The sequence below is a fragment of the Heptranchias perlo genome, chromosome 21, assembly GCF_035084215.1.
Source record: "Heptranchias perlo isolate sHepPer1 chromosome 21, sHepPer1.hap1, whole genome shotgun sequence".
Lineage (NCBI taxonomy): Eukaryota > Metazoa > Chordata > Chondrichthyes > Hexanchiformes > Hexanchidae > Heptranchias > Heptranchias perlo.
Window position 1 is genome coordinate 39,000,073 of NC_090345.1, and position 23,958 is coordinate 39,024,030.

The 23,958-nt window shown below is 42.4% G+C and overlaps 1 protein-coding gene across 3 annotated transcripts in view; it reads right to left on the reverse strand.

Moving 5' to 3' along the window:
• Nucleotides 1–23,958, reverse strand: part of lipf (lipase, gastric) — a 47,931-nt gene that overhangs the window by 14,997 nt on the left and 8,976 nt on the right. For all 3 annotated transcript variants that reach the window (XM_068002535.1, XM_068002534.1, XM_068002536.1), the window contains 4 exons: nucleotides 22,539–22,647; nucleotides 13,632–13,752; nucleotides 2,693–2,891; nucleotides 1,033–1,142 (listed from right to left, as the gene is read on the reverse strand). In XM_068002535.1, coding sequence (XP_067858636.1) covers nucleotides 1,033–1,142; nucleotides 2,693–2,891; nucleotides 13,632–13,752; nucleotides 22,539–22,640 — 532 coding nt within the window. In that variant the 5' untranslated portion in view covers nucleotides 22,641–22,647. The remainder of the gene's footprint in view (nucleotides 1–1,032; nucleotides 1,143–2,692; nucleotides 2,892–13,631; nucleotides 13,753–22,538; nucleotides 22,648–23,958) is intronic.

Sequence of the window (23,958 nt, forward strand, 5' to 3'; positions counted from 1 at the left end):
CAAGTGCAGGCAATTGGGACTAGCTTAGTGGTATAAACTGGGCGACATGGACATGTTGGGCCGAAGGGCCTGTTTCCATGTTGTAACTTCTATGATTCTATGATTCTATCTCCTTCAAAGTCTGGTTCCAGAAAAGCCCCAACACCACCTGCGCTTGTACTTCCAAAGCTCTGCATAACTAATTGTTCCCTGGCTCATCTATTTTAATTGCCCAACCACTTTTTTTTCCCCCATCTGAGCATAATGGGAGAGGTTTTGTACTTATCCTCAAGGAGGGATCAAAGTCAATCCCCAATAATTACAAACAACAACTTGCAATTATGTAGTGCTTTTAATGTAGTGAAACGTCCCACGGCGCTTCACAGGAGTGATTATCAAACACAAGTTGACACTGAGCCACATAAGGAGATATTAGGACAGGTGACCAAAAGCTTGGTCAAAGAGGTAGGTTTTAAGGAGCGTCTTAAAGGAGGAGAGGTAGAGAGGCGGAGAAGTGTAGGGAGGGAATTCCAGAGCTTAGGGCCTAGGCAGCTGAAGGCTCGGTTACCAGTGGTGGAGTGAAGAAAATCAGGGATGCACACAAAGCCAGAACTGGAGGAGCACAGAGATCACGGAGGTATGTAGGGCTGGAAGAGGTTACAGAGTTAGGGAGGGGTGAGGCCATGGAGGGATTTGAAAACAAGAATAACCAGCATGTCTATTGTCAAAGGTGTCAAGAGTTCACGGAACCCATAATGAGTAAGAAGATTTTGCTTCTTGTATCTAATCACCAATATGGCTTCAGAGTAAATGAGCAAACTTTGATGAGATCAATTGCGTGGTCCAGAATGTAACAATTCTCTCCATGCCCAACACAAAGTTATAGCAATAGCTCTCAAAATTTTCGACAGCCTTTGATAGATTATGGCATCTTGTTCCTTTTCTTTTGAGTTGAAAAGTCTCGACCCAATCTCTGCTTATGCCACTTAATACATAAAAATGACAGTGAAGACAAAACAAAATGAATTTATTAATTGTGGGTACTTGACTTACCAATTGTTGTTCCCTGAGAATGACCAACATAATATAGCTGTTGCTGCTTTGTTTTTTGGAGAATGAAGTCTATTACTGCTGGTAAATCCTTAGTGGCCATTTCATCAAAGCTGGAAAATATCACAAGCTCATTGTAAAATAGTCTCCAGACAGATAAAGCAAATAAATAAATCAAATTCATCTGAAAATCTACTGCAGATAATTCCCAATATAAGCAAAGTTATACCAAGTCGCAATGTATCCATGACCAGGCAGCATTCAGGTAGCCATTTTGTCCTCCAAATAAAATCAGTAATATTTTCAACTTTAATTAAAACTGTGGGGAACAAATATGATTCCAAGCAACTACCGTGTGTCCTGACTTAATACCACATTAGAAGGGTTCAGATCCATCTACTTATAAGTCACATTACTGTTACTTCTTTTTATATATAGTCCAATCACTTTAATGAACACTATGTGCAAAACTGTTTTGACAATACAATGTGAGTGACTGTATAAAACTTCACAGTTGACCATGATGATCAAGTTGTACTTGACCAATCATGTGGACACTCTACTGCAATTTCAGCATCCTGAGTATATTAACACATCATATAAAAATTGTACATTTTCTCAGAAATAAGCCTTACATCAGTATAGAGGTGTTGGGGAGAGCAATGAGATAGGAGACCAATTGCTGATGCAACTGCTTCCTGGGTAAAAGTCCCATTGGATGATAAAGTACTCCAGCAACGAGAACAGTGCTTTTAGTCAATCTATAAGGGTATAAATTTGTCTTGGGTGATAGCATAAAATAGGCAGTATCCCATGGGGGACCGTTATACGTCCCGCCTGATATTCCGCTCTATTGAAGTCAATGGGGCTGAGTATCGAGTGGGACCTATAACGGGCTGCAAATTTCTCCCCCATAGTCTTTAAAACTGCACTTGCTTGGCTTCCATATAACTCTTCCATCCTGAACTACAAGATAATTATGTTTTTGTATTGTGGCATATCTTTGCAAAGTGCCAGCTTGGCTTAGTGGTAGCATTTTGATCCCACAATCTTCTAACTTGGGCAAGTCCCACTGCAGGATTTGATTGCACAATTAGGCTGACCCTTCTGTGCGGTATTGAGGATGAGACGTTAAACTGAGCCCGTCTGCCTCTTCAGGCGGGGGTAAAAGATCCCATGGCACTATTCCAAGAGGAACTCGGAGTTCTCCTGGTGTCCTGGAAAACATTCATCCCTCAACCAACACCTTCAAAACAGTTAACTGGTCATTCATCTCGCTGCTGTGCAAATTGGCTGCTGTGCTTGCCTACATAACTACAGTGACTACATTCTAAAAGGTAATTCATTGGCTGTAAGGATGTGAACCGCACAATATAAATGCAAGATCTTTCTTTCTTATAAGGAGCAAAAACGAAAAGGGTTTGTATTGAGGCTATAATTGTACTTGTCAAGCCATACAGTTAGATCCTTTAAATACCATACAGAATTGTTCAAACAAAATACCCATACGTTTTAATTTTCCTCTTCTAAATGAGAAATTATCCAAATTACGTCAAACACACAAAACAAGCCGCATGACTTCCATTGGTAGAAATGTTCAGCAGTGGTTAAAAAGTATACAAAGATGCAAATTATTATCGTAAAATAAAAACAAATATTTTACCTAAAGGCCCAGAACTCATCCTTAGAAACTGGAATGGTTTTGTGCTTTCTGGACCACGTATTTCCTCGGCTATTTCCGATCCAGACATCGTAACCGGCATCTGCTAGTATAAAGCCCAAGCTGTTGTTTGCCAGGTTCGTGACCCAGTTGCTTCCAGCAGCTAGTAAACCATGCTGCAGAAATACAGCTGGCCGGGATCCTAAAGAAACAGAACAAAAATACTTTCTTTGAAGTGAAAGCAAAAAAAAATTCTTCCTTCCAAGGCAGCTTATTGGAGTACCTACCACTGCATAACCTACTCAGTTGTATCAGTCTACCAAATACCTATATGACTTCTTATGTATACCTAACCCACTTAATAGATTTGCTCAACCTACTTAATTGCATGTAATTCTGCCTAACAAATTCTCATTTAGTGCTGTAATGCATTTCCATTGTTTCAGATCTAACCTCCCTTACTTACATTTACTGTGGCATATTCTTTTCAATACAGTGAAACACCTGCACAACTGCAATACAATTTAATTTTTTTCAATTTGTATTATGTCCAAGTGTTTGTATTTACAATTCAAGTATACAAATACTAATGATTCTAGAAAGGGTCAGTGATAAGAGTTTATTTTAGAAGTTAACTGCCGAAAAACTTTTAATTGTTAATATGCAAGAAACCGAGTACTATGCATCAAAATAGCTCCTCAAAATGTTAAACTAAGCACCAACATGCATTAGCCAATCTTTTTGTACAGTACTTTATTCCAGTTTAGGGCTGTGGGTCTAGCCTGACTCCAGTTAACTGCAGTGCTATGCTCCCTCTACACTGCTACGATGGCATAAAACAGGACTTCAGCCCAAAAGTAACAAACTCCATTATTGGCCTCACAGCTAAAAGTTTTAGAGACTGTACTATGGATTCCCATCAACCCTGAATCTGCATTGGGACCATTGGAACGAATTTTACTACAATCAGTCAAAGAGAAACACGTTCTGTTAGTGTCCAAACTAGTTTCAGAAAGGGATGACAGTATTAGGCTCTGTTACAGTGTTTCACACATATATTTCCTATTATAAATAGGATGTAAACTTATTGCACCATGTCATTCCAGATCACTTTTCTGCTTACCAAAATAAAAATAAAATAAATTGCTTGGATCTGTCACCATGTTAATGGCAAGGCTGGCTGTAGAGAATTATTCTTCCCACTATGTAAATAGTCCAGACTCCTATATTCCAGCCAGAACCTTCCTGATATGATATATCTGGTTTCAGTCCCTTTTATCCCTTTATCTGCCTTCCCTTTTAATAGTACCCACATTTTAAAAGGATTTCATCCATACTTCAGTTCTGCCAGCTTATTATAATTTTATTCCTCATTCTGATTGTCACCTTTTCCGTTAGTTGCATTAATTGTGCAAAGTCCATGCAGTGCACAGTACTTACAGAAGGAAACTATGTATCACGATTATGATGAATTCACCCATTGGTACTCAGACAGTAACAGATGTTCAGAAATTACACTAGCTTTTTTTTAAAAAACGAGTGCTGTCCAATATAAATTGCTAACTAGCCACAGATGCGGCTATGGCGACACTGTTTTAGCCACATGCACCATTTTTAGTAGAAAATACCTTACGTACACTCGCACAGTACAGGAAAATGTACTTCGCATGTGTGTATTTACTTAAACATCTAGCACCATTCAGTAACCAAGGAAGTAAAGCACTTAACAATAAAAGAATACTCCTACACTCTGCTTTACCTCTTACCATTTTATCAAGAAGCACACAAAAAGGTTAAAGTTCAAATGCATACACTGTGCAAATTTGAATATTTCGATCACATGCCCAACGACTTTGTTTATTACTCATTTTTTATTTACTAATCAAATGCAATTAGCCACATCTGGATTCCCAATTAGCCACATGTGGCTCGTGGCCAACGTATTGGACAACAGTGTTTTAAACCATACAAATCAAGTTGGATAGTCTGTCAAGATAGCAAAGCTAGGCGGGTACAAAAAGAAAGTTCTAAAACCTTCAGATAAACAGGGCGTAACAACGATAGATCTAGTTGCAGAATGAAAGTTAAATATTTGATTTTTTTAAAATAATGTAAAGATGTCATTTGTTTTCTATGTATTCCTCTACTGAGCTCTAATATTGTGCCCACTGAAAATACAATTCGATTTTTTGCCTGCAGATAGTGCTGCACCACCTCACCACTTCTAAGAGCTTGATGCAGGTTGCACGGTTGAATACTGCAATATTGGTATATTTCAGCATGTGTGAAAGTTTTTAACAGATTGTCTACTGGGTCAAAATTGAATAACTGAAAATTATACAACTATACGAGCAAAGAAGAGACACAAGAAAAGGACAGTGTGCAATGTCAATCCTTCCTGCACATTTGGTCAGATTGAGGTTGCCAATTAAATGTATACTAATAAGCTGTTACTTATCAAATAACACTGCAATCAAAACTGAAAATCATAAACACAGTATTGCTGCATGAATCAAAAATGCTTACTCTTAAATGAATGATTAAAAACTGCCACATTGTAAATTAAACTTCCACCTACTATAACACGATCATAAGCCTTTCCTAAATTGGAAGAATCCGTCAATTAAAAATACAGCATCATATCATTCAAATACACAATATTGTCGCTGTAATAAAATTTAACCTCCATAGCAAAACCAATAAGTTTTACTGGTATTTATGCATATATATGTATGTCAGTTGATATGCAGTTCTATAATATTAATATATTATTCAGCTGCTGTGCTGGAGCTGTGTCCCTTTAAGGCCACAGTTTAATTGTTAAGTCATGCGAGTCTCAAGTCAATCAGAGTTTAATTGCTTGGTACAGGAACAGTACAGATTGGAAAATGTTTGTTAGTTTCAGGTTGGAAGTCAAAAGAACAACATTAAATGACTGGCTTCCTTTCTCTTTTTTTTAAAAAAGGATTATTTTGCACCAGTAACAAAATCGGTATTTGGAGAATGATGAACAAAATGCACCACGAGATATACTGTTTCAACAGATCTCCCATGGCATTGCTCACAGCGTTACATTAAAAGGACAGGACTGTTATATGATGTAATGCAAAATGCATTAGTCTGCCGCCAAGGTAAAACTGTGTCCCTTTACGGCCACAAAATGTAATTGCTGTTAAATAAACATCAGATGATTTCAGAGTTTAATTGTTCTTTAGGCTGCAGGTCAGAACACTGGTCAGAAAAATGGCCAAGGTCAGACAGGGGTTACAGACATTCTGGCTCCTGAGTCAATTGGGATATTTAAAAAGTGGATGTGTGTATTTTTCACATCCACTTCATCACAAGTCACATTACAAACCGCTGAGCTGAGTAATAAAAAGCCAATAGGTTTGACAAATGTGCCATTTCCTTTAACAACCTTGCTTCTCCATTTGTGAATCGCTACATCCAAGATGATAGATTCAGCTATTGTCTCTTTCCAAGACAAGCTATAAAAACAAGTCAAGAATGTGCAAATCCTTAAAAAGCCAGAAAAAGATGGAGAAAGTAGATAAAAAGAAAGAAAAATGCAAATGCTGGAAATCCAGTATAGAAACAGAAAATGCTAGAAATCCACACACAGTATGTCCATTAGCATCTGAAAACAGTAAAGACAGGCTAATGTTTCAGGTAGAAGTCCTTTGTAAGAACTGTTGAGTTTAGAAGGATGGAGGCAATAGCAGGATGGATGCACGGAACACATTGTAGGGGAAATCTGAACCATAAAATAGGGGAAGTGAATAGAGTGGAAAAATAAACAAATGAATCATGTGCTAAAACAAATAACTGAATTATAAGCCTTAATAATGGTTTAAATTACATTGCAATGAAAAAAAGAGCAGTTTTTCCTTTTAGTTTGTATCCAGAGGGTCACTGACGATTACATATTAGAATTTCCACCAGTTGCTGAATAATTGTGCTCATTTTAAATTTTGGACACTTCGCACCCTCTAAGAAAAGTAGTTGTTTCTGACCATTGTATTTTCAAGATGGCAACAGTGGGTTTCATTTGAAATTTCCAAATAAAAAATAACTATTCAACCTGTTTGGCTGCCAAATAAATTACTTTCCCCATAAGGAGAGATTTAGATAAATGAATTCACACCGACTGGTTGCTGGTTTCATGTAATTTTACTGGGTTACTACACACGTTGTTTGTACATATATGCAGACTGAGACAGGCTTCTTATCCCTGTCCATCATTATCTAGCTTACCCTCAAAAATTAAACACAAGGGAGAAAGGAATAGAAGGATATGCTAATAGGGTTAGATGAAGAGGGGTGGGAGGGGGTTCGTGTGGAGCATAAATACCAGCATGAATGGACCGGTTGGACTGAATGGCCTATTTCTGTGCTGTACATTCTATGTAAGTAATAATTTCACACAAATTCCTTTGCCTCCTTTAAACTTCCTCTTGAATGGTTCACTTCACTAATACCCTAGCAACCAAACATTTAGCATGCCATCTCTGTGGGACGGTTCTTGAACATTGGCTGTTGTAGAATTCCCAGTTCCCAGGACACCTGGCAATAAGGAGGAGGATGTTCAGGGTGACATCACACAGAATCTCACACTGACCGAGTAAGATCCTTTTTCTATTTCTGCATGGCACAACGTAACCCGATGGAGCCTAACTTGGCAATGCATGCGATTGAGGACGCCCTGCACCCTTGGGAAACTGTCGATACCAAACAGGCCTTACTGCCTGAATTTCTGCTGCTTGATGCCAAAGTACAAATGGAAGGGTATGTGCCTTTTGGGTGCATTGAAGAACGACTCACTTCTGTCAAAGTCCTTCTAGCAGCTTGAAAGGACCCTGCAACATCAAACTTTTGTACTGTAATTCCATACAGTATGCACTCCTCATTAGCCCTCTGCTTTCTGTGTCTATGCACTAAATGCAAACATTGACAACGCTGCTCATTACCTAAACTGTGCTACATTTCCTGCGCTCCCCTTATTTCAACTCCTGTTCCAAGTAAGGGCTCGTAACATCTGGAATATTTAAGTAGAAATCAGCAGCGGGCACCTGTAATATGTTACAAATTGGCCTTAATTGATTAACAATTTTGATATTGACAACAACAAAAAAATTCCCACTGAAGATTTTAATTCCAATTTAATTCAATTGCTGCAGATATTTTCTGCCTGGTTTAACACCTGGTGCAGTGGGTGCTGCACCACATAGGAGTGGAGTCTCAACCTCCATTTATACTATTTCATTAAAGAACAGGTACAATTACTACAAAGGGAGCAAGTTATTTTGCATCATTATTTGTCGAAGTTTCACAGTGGTTCATGTTACAAGCTGCAAATTGCTTTATGGAATTAAGCATTTATAGGACATATAAATTAGGACTTCAACTCATGACCTTTGTTCACTGAAAGATTACTGACGCCACCGAGGCTGGATCACCACTGTGGGAAACGGAACAAGCTTTTGACCAAGTGACCTGGATCTGAGCTATTTTGCACAATATCGTCATAAACAGTTCCTCTTTTCAAGATCTAGAAAACTATTTTGAGAATTTTCCACCTGAAAGCACAGCAGTTTCTATTCTACAATTGTTTATTCTGCTCTCCTTAGCCAAATGGTTCATGCTATGCTCCATCTTTACGGGTGTCAACAAACCTCTGGTGCCTTTCAGGTGGCCATTCTTTACATACTATTTGACTGTGGGAGGCATCATAGCTAAGCAGGACCCTGTCATTGGCTTAGTGTCCCACATGCATACTTTCCAGCAGGGATCACTGGGGAGCAATTAAGAGTGAGGCCACTTGTAATACCCCCCCACCCCCCACCATTGTTACCCTGACTGAGTTCAGCTAACTCAGCATAGATTATGGCTCTGAACTAGGAGCTCTCTGGTCCGTGTAATTCAGAACAGCTCAACGTGATGCATTTACCCACATCCATTAACACAGTACCTTTAACATAGAAAATGTCCCATGGCAGTTCCAAAAGGACAAATGGATGCCGAGCAGTACTGAAAGAGTTAGGAGAAATGACTAAAAGCACAGGTGAATGGTATTTTTAAAAACAGGCTTTTTAAGACTGGAAGAGAAGCAGCAAAGATGGAGGTGGGGGGGAGCAACATAGGAAGGGAATTTCAGAGATGGTGCTACCAGCGGTTGAACAGAGGGAAAAGGGAATTCACAGGATGCCACAGCTGAAGGACCAAAGGGCACAGCCTGGGGTGCAGGGATAGAGAAGGTGCAGGGATAGAGAAGGTGCAGGGATAGAGAAGGTGCAGGGATAGAGAAGGTGCAGGGATAGAGAAGGTGCAGGGCCATGGGAAGATTTGTAAACAAGGATGAATACTTTTGAATTCAAAGTATTGGGGTACAAAGACCTAACGGACAAGTTTAAGCAGCGAGGGTAAAGTGGAGTTAGGGCATGGGTACACAGCTTTTGGTACATTCGTTTTAGTCTTCCCAATGTTCAATTGGCAGAAGTTCTGGCTCATCCACAACTTGTTGGACAAGCGGTCAAACAACACCAATGTTGTCATGGACTTGAGTCAGTATAAATACGGAAACTAGCCTTTGGATAATATCACAAGAGGACCCCATGTAAACAAGAAAAAGGAGGAGGGCAAGGATTAAACATCTGAAGATCTATTTCTTGTGCTCTGTGGTCATATAATTTGCTAATCTATGGTTTGGTGCCATGGCTGTGTTAATATCTCAACTGACAGAAATTATATATCTGCAGTTACGTTTGGGAAAAAAAAGGAACAAAAATCTTTACCAAGTTTAGCTCAGGTTTTCTTGTACAATTGTATAATATTTTATACATTACACAGATGTTGAATTTTAACAGTTAACACTACAAAAAAAACTCTCATTCACAAAATGCTCTATCATATTTCTCAGGATGTCCCAAAGAGCTTCACCTACAATGAATTACTTGAAGTGCAGTCACCATTTCTATGTGGATGAGCAAAGCAGCCAATTTGCACAAAGCAAGGTCCCATAAACAGCAATGAGATAAATGACCAGTTAAGACAGGAATGTTGTCAAGGATACCTGGAGAACTTCCTGCTCTTCATCGAACAGTGGCATGGGATCTTTAACATACATCTGACCATGCCGGCGGGGTTTTGGTTTAACATTGCATCTGAAGGACAGCACCTCCAACAGTGAAGTACTCCCTCAACATTATACCAAAGTGTCAACCTAAATTATGTGCTGAAGGCTTGGAATGGGACCTCAACGCATAACCACTTAACTCAAGAGGCAAGAGGGCCACCAAGCTGAAATTAAAGAGAAGGCATAAGGAGCAGATCCTGAACAGACATTGGAATACAGCACAAATTTAAAAGTGTGTTTGGCCAATCTCAATTTGAGTTCCTAGTGATGCTGGTTCAAAGAACCAAACTGCCTATAATAGAGACACTAATTGAGAAACTCAGGAGATAGGTCAGAGGGCTCAAGCTGAAATCGGGTCCCAGAGTTGCAAAGACAGTGTTCTAATGGTCATATATTTTCCTCTGGTTGCTAATGACAGAAAAAAACTCAATGCTGGTGTTAACAAGGAAACTTGTTTTACACCTGTGCCAATGTTTTTGCTCACGATAATGACAGGAAGAAAATATGCCCGACTGTGTCACCCAGCCTTTAGAATACAGAAATTAAAATCATGCGATGCCCTTTTTTTTTTATAAGAACGGGTTTTCAGCAACTAATCAGATGCTGACTTCAAAAACACTGCATGTCTTTTCATTCCGGTCTGCTTCCATTACTCTAATTGTGCTAGTCTGTGTAGCACTTTATTTTTTGTTAAAAACCACATTCCTCAAGTTGTTCCTGAACAATTTATCTGTATTTTGTAAAATGTTAAGTCTTTTCATCTCTTATTATTTTTGACTTAAAACTGTTAATTGACAAATAAACTCATTTTATAAACTTTAAACTACTTTCTATTGAGATTATGTTAGAAGTGCCTCCAAAAAATGGCTAACCTTTCACATTCCCTAAGTGCAGGTTTATGCTTTTAAGCCAATCCTGTATTTTTAACATGCAAGTGAAACTTACAGACAGATCAATCTGACCAGCCAGATATCAGAGCTAGGTGAACGATTAACACGGAATGGAAAATATCAGTAGCATCTTATTTGGTGTAGATCCAGTTCATCAGGCTCGTTACACGCAGGATATTACAGAGCTAACAGCTAGGGCAGCATTTTAGCACCCGCTATCGGGTGCGTTCCTGGCGGGGGGGTCCCGAAAATCGGGAAATCCCGTAGCGGGACCGGAGCCCGCCTCGAACCCGCGCACTTCCGGGTTCTCCACTGACGCGCCGGCGTGCGCGCGCAGCCCCCGCTGGTGGGAATCCCGCAGGCAATTAAAGCCAGCGGAGTTCCACTTGAACGTATTTATTTTGCTTGTTCAGGTCATTAACTGACCTGATTAAGGGATTATGTGAGGGGAGGTGGGATTTTAAAGCAAACTGGGACTGTTTCCCACACTGGGGGAAAAACTCCCAGTTCAAATGGACCTGTTGCAGCTGTCAGCCTGTGGCAGCTGCAAAGGTCCATTTGACAGGGGGGGGACCCTCACTCATTGCAGGAAGCCACTCTGTCACTCAGCCGTCTGCACAAAATAGCCCTGCAAATACACCTACACCCACTCTGCAGTGACACAATGGGTGTCATCAGTTGTGGGTCTTCATAGTGATCCTCAGGAAAGGGCATTATTGCACAAACCAGACAAGATTCGCGAAGACATGGCAGTAGTGGTGACAATATATGTGATGTGAGTTGCTCAGAAATTAAATATAAGTAACAACCGTGACAAACCCTCAAACACCCTTGTGCATCCCCTTCATGCTCACGACACGTTTGCCTTACGCTGCCTACTGCACGTATGTGATGCATGCCCTGTGGCTGCAGCACGGGTAGTGGCAGGTTGAGTGAGGCTGACCGTGAAAGAGATGCACGAGAGGGTGAGTATGAGATAGAGCCATGAGATTGTATGAGGATTGGGTTGAGTGGTAGTGGCGGGATGAGTACTGGCGAGGTGAGTAGGTGCAGGTAAGATGAGGATGAGGTTTGAGTGGGTATGAGGGGTGATGTGACAGAGTAGTGTTGGCAGTGCAGAAGGAGGTGTGGGGTGGGGGCGGTGATGTGGCAGACGGAGCGTAGGGGAAAGACTACGTGTACTCACTTCGGCTGACCTACTTAGGTCATTGGAGCGCCTCCTGCACTGTATGCAGGTGGGCGATATGTTGGTGGTGCAGGTGACCTCCTCTGCCACCTCGAGCCAGGCCTTCCTGGTGGCAGAGGCAGGCCGCTTCCTCCCGCCCTCCGGGGGGGAAGATCTCTGTCCTCCCCCTCCTCCTCACCCCATCTAATGATATCTGGAGTGAGGCATCATTAAACTGGGAGCAGCCTTCCCCCTGGGCTGCTCCAATGTGTAATTCTTTCTATTTGTTGCAGCATCAGTCAATGGAGGACTGCCCCTTTAAATAGAACTCCTCCAGCTGACAGATCTTACTGCGCATGCGCAGCCCGCCTGATGCGCAGATCAGCAGTGGGGAACCCGGAGGACCAGGTAAGTGAATCCAATTATGCTACTATCGCGCGGGGAGCTGACTGATTTCGCCGGGCGCGATAGCCCCCACCCCCCCCCCCGCCGAGAACCCGCAGCCCTGGTAACATTGGGCCCCTAGTTTCTTGGTAGCATGACAGCTTCAATTATCACATAAGAAATTATAGCAGTCATTTAGGAAATGAAACCAGACAGCAAGGTGACATAGTGTTTTGGTGCGGCAATGGGAAACGGTCACAAACTGGTAGAATGAATCGCCACAGAGCACAATCCCATCTGGCCTTTGCCTTCAGTGGGAGGTGCAAGCGGAGGCCAAGTACCCTTTTTACATCCTTTACTAGTTTATATACTTCGAGAAAACTCCCACACCATCATCTCCTTTCAATGAAGAAATGTTCCCTTGGCTGTGAAGTGCTGTAGGATGTTGTGAGGTCGTGAAAGGCGCTATATAAATGCAAAGTCTTTCTCTTCTCAATGCAGAAAAACACAAGTTCTTCCCCTGTCTTTCATCATAATTCACTTGTCCAATGCTAGGGATCAGTCTCATGGCTCTTCTCTGCACTGCCTGCAAGGTTTGACTGTCTCTCTTGCATATTGTTTGCAGAAAAGTAACCTTGAAGCACTTTCAGCTGGTAACAGAGGCACAAACAAGCACCGTTAAGCAGGTCACCTGTGTACTCTCTTAGCCAGAAAATGGTGGATGAAAGGGGAAGGAATTAAACGTGAAATGAAACATGAACATCTCGAACTGTCCAATCTTCAAAACTGAAGTATAAAACAATGCCATTTTGTGCCCTACTTGCTTAATTTTCAAGTTATAGACAATTAAAGATTACACATTCAAAACAGTCCGAGCCTAGAGGGAAAAAAGACATTAAATCAGATATTAATCTTGAACCTGCTTCAGTTGAATGTTCCATTAATAATCGATGGAGATAAAATCTTCAACATAGTTTATACCAGGTAACATTTCAAGAAATATTTTTGTATCTATAATTTATATTATTGTGGTAAATTGTGTATGGTAAACAGATAGTGCAAGAAGAGAAACCTCCCACTTCTACCAGAACTGAGGCGGGGGGGGGGGGGGGGGGGAAGAGGGGAGATTAAACAGTTTCCTTGATGATAAGTGGTGTTCTATTTCTTTCAGCTATCTATTACTTGTAGCACAAAAACTTTGCAAATATTTTTAAACCAGTTATCACAAAAACACAAGTGTTGCTTTCAGCTCACAAAGATATGTATAATCTAGTGAGCCTGCTTCTAATTAGAACTGACAAATGCGTAACCTCAACCTATCACATTCAAACCGTCTTTACTAAAGACATCAAATTGCCATCTTGTAGTTACCTTGCTGTGTGTTATTTTCTTTAAATCCGTGGGGAATTCTGTTTATGCTAAGGATGTATCCATCTGAAGTCACCACCTCATACTCTTCACTTGGGTAACCACGGTAGGCGATAAGCTGACGCTGGAAAAAGCAGACAACACAATGCAATTAGTCATCGTTTTTCAAAAGGGAGAAAAAAAAAGCCTATTAAATGAAAACAGAAAGACACTGGTCTCGTCAGAACCATTAAGAAACCTTGAACACTCAATCAGTGAATAGAAAGATATTAGCAACTTGAATCAAAGGAAGATATTAGGAGCAGTTTGAGTCCCTAAAGCCAATATATCTCTAATTATTGGACATGCATTGTTTTTGAGCAAACTTATTTCAATTTTGTAGTGTTAATGGCTTGTCCCACTGAAATACATGGAACCACGGTATGCAGAGATACTTTCTGTGCCTCTTTATAGTATGGTGACACGGCTTCTGCCAGAAACTTTGCACCTAAGGTGTTGATTCCACCTCCTTCTCCACTCAGTTCAAAACCAAAGGTCTGCAACTTCAGTGTCCCTTTCAACCTTGAGTAGAGCTTCAAACCCCAAGACCAGGCCATCCCCAAAATGACCTACTTCACTGCATGAAAATCTGCCTTTGCCCCTACTTCATCCTGTCAGCACTGAAATCCCCAGTCAGCTCTTTTGTCACCTCAAGGTTCAAATTGTCCTCCTGACCTCCCCAGCTAAATCTAAGCTCCAACGTTCTTAGCATCCAATGCCTCATATCCTACATCACCTCAGCAGTCGGTGACCTCTACTGCTTCCTGTCCTTCAGTGCATCAGAAATTTAATCCTTGCCCTTATTTTCAAGTTCTTCCATACAACAACTTGCATTTATATAGTACCTTTCAGGTTGTGGCAAAGCACCTTGGGACACTTTTAGAGTGTTATCTGACAAAATTTGACACCGAGCCACATAAGCAGATATTAGGACTGGTGACCAAAATCTTAGTCAAAGAGTAGGTTTTAAGGAGTGAGAGGTAGAGACGTAGAGAGGTTTAGGGAGAGAATTCCAGAACTCAGGGCGTAGGCAGCGGAAGGCATGACCACCAATGGTGCAGCAATAAAAATCGGGAGGTGCTCAAGAGGTCACCTTTACCCTACTTCTCCAGCCCTACATCCCAACACACATTCTCCAATCTTCTCCCCACAGTGTTCAGCCTCCCTCCTCCACACTCTGGAATTCGCTTCCTAACCCTCTCACCTTCAAAAGCCTCCTCAGAACCTATGCCTGGGGTAAGTGGAGGTACCCCTAGAGCTAACAACAGAAGCAGAGCCATTCCTTACATTGGGGATGGGAGTGAAAGCCAACAAGAGCAGCTAGGTAGATTCTATATAACATATATAATAAATAATAGGGCATATATGCTATAACACATTAAAAAGGGGGGGGGGGGGGGGAAATATTCCCCCCTTGCCCACTTCCTGCTGTGCCCCCTGTAAAGTGACCCTGTCATTTAATTACATGAAAGGTGCTATATAAATACAAGTTGTTGTTGCACACCGATCATGATACTATCGATTGTGTTTTCTCAAGGCTGAATCCACCAGCTATTCCATTGTGCATTTTATTGCCAATTTCAAAAACAAAATCAGAACTAATAGATCTCCCACTGCACTGCTTATGTCAGAGGATATGCTGATTTAGAACATCAGGAGCAGTGTACCATGTAACACACACTGAACGAATATAGCAAATCTCGCCTGACATTGTTCACAGGCCGCAGAGTGGAGCGATCAGGCAGGGAATGGTAGCATGGGGAGTGGAAAGCAGCGCAGTCGGAGCAACAAACAGGAAGTGGAGCAATCGGGTGATGTAGGAACTGAAGTAGGAATTGGAAAGCGATGTTAGGCCACAAGTTGAAGCAAAGATGCCAAGGAGTTGGTTTGCTGTTACTCGACAACCGGGAGCAGCCTGCGGCGACTGTAAGACTATCTGGGGCTGAGGACAGGAGTGGTGGCCAGTAAACGTACAGCTTATCTGCACTATATTACAAGCCAAATTACAAGCCAATACTGGAAGATTCCAGGCCATGGTTGTTTAGAGATCGCAGATGAATCGTCTCCATTTCCCTCCAGGACATAAAAAAAACGATCATAGGGACCGGGGTGGGGGAACGCAGATGAGGGAGCTTCTGCTTTAAAAGCAAAATTCTGATAACCAGGAACAGCTCAGGCAAAGTAGAATAAGATAAATTAATAGGTGTGGCTCGGTGTCAAAGTTTGTTTGAAAATCGCTCCTGCGAAGATTTTTTGTTTGAAAATCACTCCTCCAGAGTGCAGAGGTGTGGAGGAGGGAGGCTGAACACTAGGGGGAGAAGAATGGAGAATGTGTGTTAGGAATGTAGGGCTGGAGAAGTAGGGTAAAGGTGACCTCTTGAGCACCTCCGATTTTTATTGCTGCACCATTGGTGATCATGCCTTCAGCTGCCTACGCCTTAAGCTCTGGAATTCTCTCCCTAAACCTCTCCACATCTCTACCTCTCACTCCTTAAAACCTACTCTTTGACTAAGATTTTGGTCACCAGTCCTAATATCTGCTTATGTGGCTCAGTGTCAAATTTTGTCTGATATAAATACAAGTTGTTATTGTTTGTTGTTGTTGAAATGCCCAAGCTTCAACTACCCGTTTAAGTCTTGCTGCTTTGTGGTTTGGAGACAAAATTAAAATAGAAAACTGATAAGAGGCAATGGAAGTGCAAGAACTAGTGGGAAAAAAACACAGGAAAGACACACAAACAATTACAGTTCAGGAGCAGGCACTAGGAATTTAGATACACAGACCTGAAAGCAAGACAGCTGTGCATATTCAAAATTAAAACAGTAATGAGGAGCCAAGACTGGGAATTGTACAAAACAGATCAGGGAGCACCAACACTCAAAACATGGGTTTAGGTGTCACCCTCAGCTCAGTGGTAGCACTCGTGCCTGAGTCAGGATTTGGATTCAAGCCATATTCAAGACTTGAGCACATAATCGAGGCTGACACTTCAGTGCAGTACTGAGGGCATGCTGCACTGTCAGAGGTGCCGTCTTTCAGATGAGGCATTAAACTGAGGTCCTGTCTGCTCACTCAGGTGGACGTAGAAGTTTCCGTGGCACTACTTCGAAGAAGAGCGGGGAGTTCTCCCAGCGTCCTGGCCAATATTTATCTTACAACTCACATCAGCATCAGAATATGAGGTAATTTATCTCGTTGCTGTTTGTGGGACCTTGCTGTGCGCAAATGGACTGTCATGTTTCCCTACTTTATAACAGTGACTATACTTCCAAAGTATTTCATTGGCTTTGAAGCACTTTGGGATGCCCTGAGAACTTTAAAGTCGCTATATCAATGCAAGTTCTTTCTTGAACTGCAGCAAGCTATTTCTGAAATTCCAGAGTGGGGGATTTGAAAACAAAGTCAGTTATTTATGCCAAAGCAAACATCAATCCACAATATTTATCATAGTCAGAGACCGCTTGCCTGGGAAATACAATGACATTGGTTGGACACAAGTCAATCTTTCAATATTAGTATATCACCCCTCACTACATAGTGAATGGGATTCTCATACCATCTGCCTCTCTTTCCTCCTCGCCATTCAAGGCAAAGTTTTGGCTTGTTCCCGACCCTACGCTGAGGTTTACAGTAATTCATTCATTTCCGATTTCTCTTCTGGACAGATTAACTATTTTTCATAAAACAAGACCTTCAGATTTAAACAAATTCAAAAAATGTAATGCTCACACAGGACCTGAACACATCGTTTAGGCTGACATTTCAGTGCAATTTGGGGGGAGTGCTGCAATATCAAAAGGTGCCCCAGCCAACCAAGATATCAGCACAGCTGAACTCTGCATTGCAGGAAGCAGTGGTGCTACTGGAGGCACAACTGGGAACCACCAATGTTAATGCTACTCACTGCCTCTGACCAGTACAAAAGTATTTCACATTTCGAGTTTGCTGCTTTCTTCAGCAAAACTGTCAGCTACATTCTTGTAATATAATTGAGCTGTTACTCCGAATGCCCCGGCAAGCAGGAGACCAGAGCTCCGGCCTCTGAATACCAGGTTGACATCCAGTGGGGCATTCATATCCGATGGGAGGGGAGTGGAGCGGAGCGGAAGGGATGGGAGTAGAGGGAGACCCTCTCCACCCCACCCAGTCAGCCCTCCTGGTAAGGGGTCGCGAGTCAGTCCAATGACCCATCCACATAAGAAAAAGGGGTCTTCGTTACAGAAAAACCCAGAGCACAATCTGCTGGATGTAAAAGCAGCAGAAGAAATGGGTTCTCTCGTGTGTTGCTAGGCACAGAGCAGAGAAGAATGACCCTGAATCTTGTTAATGCCGTATTTAGTCATTGAATGTGTGTGTGTTGCCAACATTAGGTGACAGAAATCAAATCGCCAGCACTGACATTTCACCATGACAACAAAATTCACCCAAAGCATAGACAAAAAAATACATAATTTAAGGTAGCTGTAACAAATTATAGGAAAATTAACAAAACATGGACTAGCATTTTTATCATCTGTTCTCTACACTCAGCTAAATTTTCAAATCAATTCTAAACTGCAACGATATTTGAAACTATTAGTCACAGGCTGCTGTGTTGCAAATCTACAGCTGAATGTGAAATCTAACTTTTCTCTCTAAATTATCTTTGAAAAAATTAAAATAGTTAGGAACATTTTATAGTTTCTATGTTCCCACGTCATTGCTTAGTGGATTCCTCTATTCCTCTGTCTGTTGGGTGAGGGACAGCAAAAATCAGCTGGGGTTCCCTGTTCTGATCACTATTCAGTAACCCCCACCGAAAGTGTACGTGTCGGGAGAACAGGGTCAGCCTATCCACATAACTAAAGTCCCTCATCCCTGGTACCAATCTAGTAAATCTTTTCTGCACCCTCTCGAAGGCCTTCACATCCTTCCGAAAGTGCGGTGCCCAGAATTGGACACAATGCTCCAGTTATGGCCGAACCAGTGTTTTATAAAGGTTCAACATAACTTCCTTGCTTTTGTACTCTATGGGCTCGATATTAGCACCTGCTATCGGGTGCGTTCCTCACGGAGGGGGCTCCGAAAATCGGGGATTCCTGGGGCGGGTCGGAAGCCCCGCTCCAACCCGCCCACTTCCGGGTTCCCCACAGACGCGCTGACACGCGCGCGCAGCCTCCGCATGTGGGACTCCCGCAGGCAATTAAAGCCAGCGGGGTGCCACTTAAAGTATTTATTTAGGTATTTCAGGTCGTTAACAGACCTGATTAAGGAGATATTTCAGGAGGGGTGGGATTTTACAAACAACTGGGACTGTTTCCCGTACTGGGGGAAACACTCCCAGTTCAAATGGACGTGTCGTAGCCATCAGCTTTGGCAGCTGCAAAGGTCCATTTGACAAGTGGGGGGGGGGGGGGGGTGGGGGCGGGGAGACCGTCACTCATTGCAGGAGGCCACTCTGTCACTTTGGACAAAGTTTGGCCTCCACCACCCTCCTCCAAACAATAAAATTCACCAACTTGCACATTTACCCCGGGGTCCAGACACATGTACCTACCTTGCAGACCCCCTCAGATGTACATTTTCTGGATGGGGGCCGCCGTAGCTGCAGTCATGACCTCCTCGGAGGGCGAACAGCATCACCAGCCTCACCATCCACCTCTGACACGTGGAGCTCCACAACACAGTGCTGTGACACATCCACCTGCACAGCAGGAGGGAGGGCAACGGCAGAGAGAGATGCGTCGCAGAGGGCACTACCCTCGCCACAGGGTCCACAGACCGAGGCTCAGCTTCCTGGACCTCTCTGAGCAGCAGTGCACACGGAGGCTCAGAGTCACTCGACATGTAGTCGTGGACATCTGTAGCCTCCTTCATGCCGAGCTGCTCCCGGCTGGCCCGAGCACCATCTTCCGACCTGTCGCTGTCAAAGTCACCACTGCCCTCAACAACTTCTCCTCCGCATCCTTCCAGGGTGCCACCGGGGACATCGCCGACGTCTCTCAGTCGTCTGCACAAAAGAGCTCTGCAAATACACCCACACTGCAGTGACAGAATGGGTGGCATCAGTTGTGGGTCTTCATTGTGATCCTCAGGAAAGGGCATTATTGCACAAACCAGACAAGATTCACAAAGACGTGGCAGTAGTGGTGACAATATAATATGTGATGTGAGTTACTCAGAAATTAAATATAAGTAAAAACCATGACAAACCCTCAGACACCCTTGTGCATCCCCTTCATGCTCACGACACATTTGCCTTACGCTGCCTACTGCACATATGTGATGCATGCCCTGTGGCTGCAGCACAGGTAGTGGCAGGTTGAGTGAGGCTGACCGTGAAAGAGATGCACGAGAGGGTGAGTATGAGATAGACCAATGAGAATGTATGTAGATTGGGTTGAGTGGTAGTGGCGGGATGAGTACTGGCGAGGTGAGTAAGTGCAGGTAAGATGAGGATGAGGTTTGAGTGGGTATGAGGGGTGATGTGACAGAGTAGTGTTGGCAGTGCAGAAGGAGATGTGGGATGGGGGCGGTGATGTGGCAGACAGAGTGTAGGGGAATGAGTAAGTGTACTCACTTTGGCTGACCTACTTAGGTCATTGCAGCGCCTCCTGCACTGCATGCAGGTGCGCGATATGTTGGTGGTGCTGGTGACCTCCTCTGCCACCTTGTGCCAGGCCTTCTTCCCGCCCGCCGGGGGGGAAGATCTCTGTCCTCCCCCTCCTGCTCACCCCATCCAATGATACCTGGAGTGAGGCATCATTAAACCTGGGAGCAGCCTTCCCCCTGGGCTGCTCCATGCTGTAATTTTTCCTATTTCTTGCAGCATCAGTCAGTGGAGGACTGCCCCTTTAAATAGAGCTCCTCCAGCTGACAGACCTTACTGCGCATGCGCAGTCCACCCGACGCGCAGCTCAGCAGCGGGGAACCCGGAAGACCAGGTAAGTGGATCCAATTAGCCTGCGATTGCGCGCGGGGCAGACTGATTTCACCGGGCGCAATACCCACGCGCCCAATAGACCACCCGCCGCCCTGGTAATATCGAGCCCTCTGCCTCTATTTATAAAGCCCAGGATCCCGTATGCTTTTTGACTGCTTTCTCAAACTGTCCTGCCACCTTCAAAGATTTGTGTACATATACCTCCTGGTCTCTCTGTTCCTGCACCCCCTTTAGAATTGTATCATTTAGTTAATATTGCCGCTCCTCATTCTTCCTGCCAAAATGTTTCACTTCGCACTTCTCTGTGTTAAATTTCATCTGCCATGTGTCCGCCCATTGCACCAGCCTGTCTATGTCCTCTTGGACTCTATTAATATCCTCCTCACTGTTTATTACACTTCCAAGTTTTGTGTCATCTGCAAATTGTGAATTTGTGCCGTGTACACCCAAGTCCAAGGCATTAATATATATCAAAAAAAGTACTGGTCCTAGTACCGACCCCTGGGGAACACCACTGTACACCTTCCACCAGCCTGAAAAACAATCGTTCACCACTACTCTGTTTCCTGTCACTTAGCCAATTTTGTGTCCATGCTGCCACTGCCCCTTTCATTCAATTTTGCACTTATGTGGCACTTTATCAAATGTCTTTTGGAAGTCCATATACACATCAATCCCATTGCCCTCATCAACCCTCTCTGTTACCTCATCAAAAAACTCAATCAAGTTAGTTAAACGCGATTTGCCTTTAACAAATCCATACTGGCTTTCCTTTATTAATCCAGATGTGTCCAACTGACTATTAATTTTGTCCCGGATTATCGTTTCTAAAAGCTTCCCCATCACCTAGGTTAAAGTGACTGGCCTGTAGTTGCCGGGTTTATCCTTGCACCCTTTTTTGAACAAGGGTGTAACATCTGTAATTCTCCAGTCCTCTGGCACCACCCCCATATCCAAGGAGGATTGGAAGATAATGGTCAACACCTCTGCAATTTCCACCCTTACTTCCATCAGCAAACTAGGATGCATCCCATCCTGACCGGGTAACTTATCTACTTTAAGTGCAGCCAGCCTTTCTGGTACCTCCTCTTCATCAATTTTTAGCCCATCCAGTATCTCAACTACCTCCTCTTTTACTGTGACTTTGGCAGCATCTTCTTCCTTGGTAAAGACAGAGGCAAAGAATTTATTTAGTACCTCAGCTATGCACTCTGCCTCCATGCGTAGATCTCCTTTTGGTCCCTAATCGGCCCCATGCCTCCTCTTAATATCCGTTAACTATTTATATGTTTATAGAAGACTTTTGGATTTCCTTTTATGTTAGCCACCAGTCTATTCTCATACTCTCTCTTTGCCCCTCTTATTTCCTTTTTCACTTCTCCTCTGTACTTTCTATATTCAGCCTGGTTCTCACTTGTATTATCAACCTGACATCTGTTATACGCCCCCTTTTTCTGCTTCATCTTACTCTCTATCTGTTTCGTCATCCAGGGAGCACTGGCTTCGGTTGCTCTACCTTTCCCCTTCCTGGGAGCATACCTAGACTGTACCTGAACCATCTCCTCTTTAAAGGCCACCCATTGTTCGATTACAATCTTTGATTCCAATTTACCTGGGCCAGGTCCGTTCTCAACCCACTGATATTGGCCCTCCTCCAATTAAGTATTTTTACTCTAGGCTGCTCCTTGTCCTTTTCCATAACTAATCTAAACCTTATGATACTATGATCACTGTTCCTTAAATGTTCCCCCAATAACCCTTGCTCCACTTGACCTACTTCATTCCCCACAACAGGATCCAGCAATGCCTCCTTCCTCATTGCACCAGAAATGTACTGATCAAGAAAGTTCTACAGGCAGTAGAAACAAGTACTGAAACCAAAAAATATATATATTTAATACTAAGTAATATTACTGCCATTTTAGATAACAGTAAATTTCTAACTTACAATGTTCATATTGGCTTCAGGATCCACCTCGAGCTCATGATATTTTTTACAGATGATCCCATCTTGCATTAAAAGTACCAGGGCAAAAATCAGTAGGCTCATCTTCAATCTACACAAAATATGCACAAAATGGAATTGTTACTCGTGAAAGCACCAGGGAACGATTCGCATTGTTTGCACATGCTGAACAGATCAAAGTGAAGCAACTTGGGTGAATCACAGTCATACTGTAAGGGTGAGAATGATACTAAAGAACGGGGTGGGGGCGGGGGTAGAGTTTCTGCTTTGGGCATAATCAGAAAATTGGGCTCAATTGCACCCAAAATCGTGCTGGTTAGGTTACAGTTCAAGTTTCCACTAAAAGGCATTTGCATAATCACAAACATAAAATCTTACATGAATCAGCACAATCGGACAGCGTAATAGAATGTAATCGTTTATTCTTTTTTCTTCGCATTAAAAAATATTCATTGATGTATTAATACAGTTGAAAATGGATTTACCACAAAAAATAAGCATTTTTAATAAGAGTTTCTAGTCCTCCATCTGTGAGTAACCTGATTTTAAATTATTGAAAATAACTTAAAAAAAACTATACTGAACCATTTACTAATTTCATTGGTGTACACTGGTCAGTATCTTAGTAAATGAAATATTTTTTAATATGTAAAAACTGTGCGCCTAAGAAAACGAGCTCAATTTGATGAGCCTCCTTGAATGGCCGCAATCTGCAGAAACTCGCCACCCTCGTTATTTCGAACTGGAAGTGTGGCCAGTTTTGTGGGCGGGGTCTTCTCAGGCACAGTGATTTTTAAATTGTGTAAAAGAGCATGGAAACTCGAGCATAAGTGAGTCTTAGGCTTAACTCACATAGGCTTAAAATTCTGCGATCTTTTTCACTGGTTCGCAGATTGTGCCCGGATTACGCTGATATAACTAGCGGAAACAAGCAGAAACTCTAAGCCCAGGTTTATACAGAAAAAGGAACATTACACCATGTGGAGCATTTTGAAAAATTCCAAAGACTTTCATAAGGGCGGTGGAAATAGATTCAATAGTAACTTTCAAAACGGAATTGAAAAGGAAAAATGTGCGTTTGGGTGAGTATTTTAACATTACAGAAACAAAATTCCATATGCTGATTCACAGAATTGAAGCTTCAATGTACTCTAAAAACTTTCAGTTTATTTCAATTTATTAAATTTGGACAGAAGAAATGTTTCTGTTGCTCTATCTAATCTATACAGCAAACTAGTAACCAAATGTTATCTTGAAAACCACAGGTTAATTTACAAATTCAGCCCTCCTGTGTACAAAGTACAACATTCTGACACTACTAATATTATACTGTAAAACAGTTTGCACTTGCACTACATGTTCTATGACAGAAGCAAGAATTAGGGCAATAATCCTAAATCGC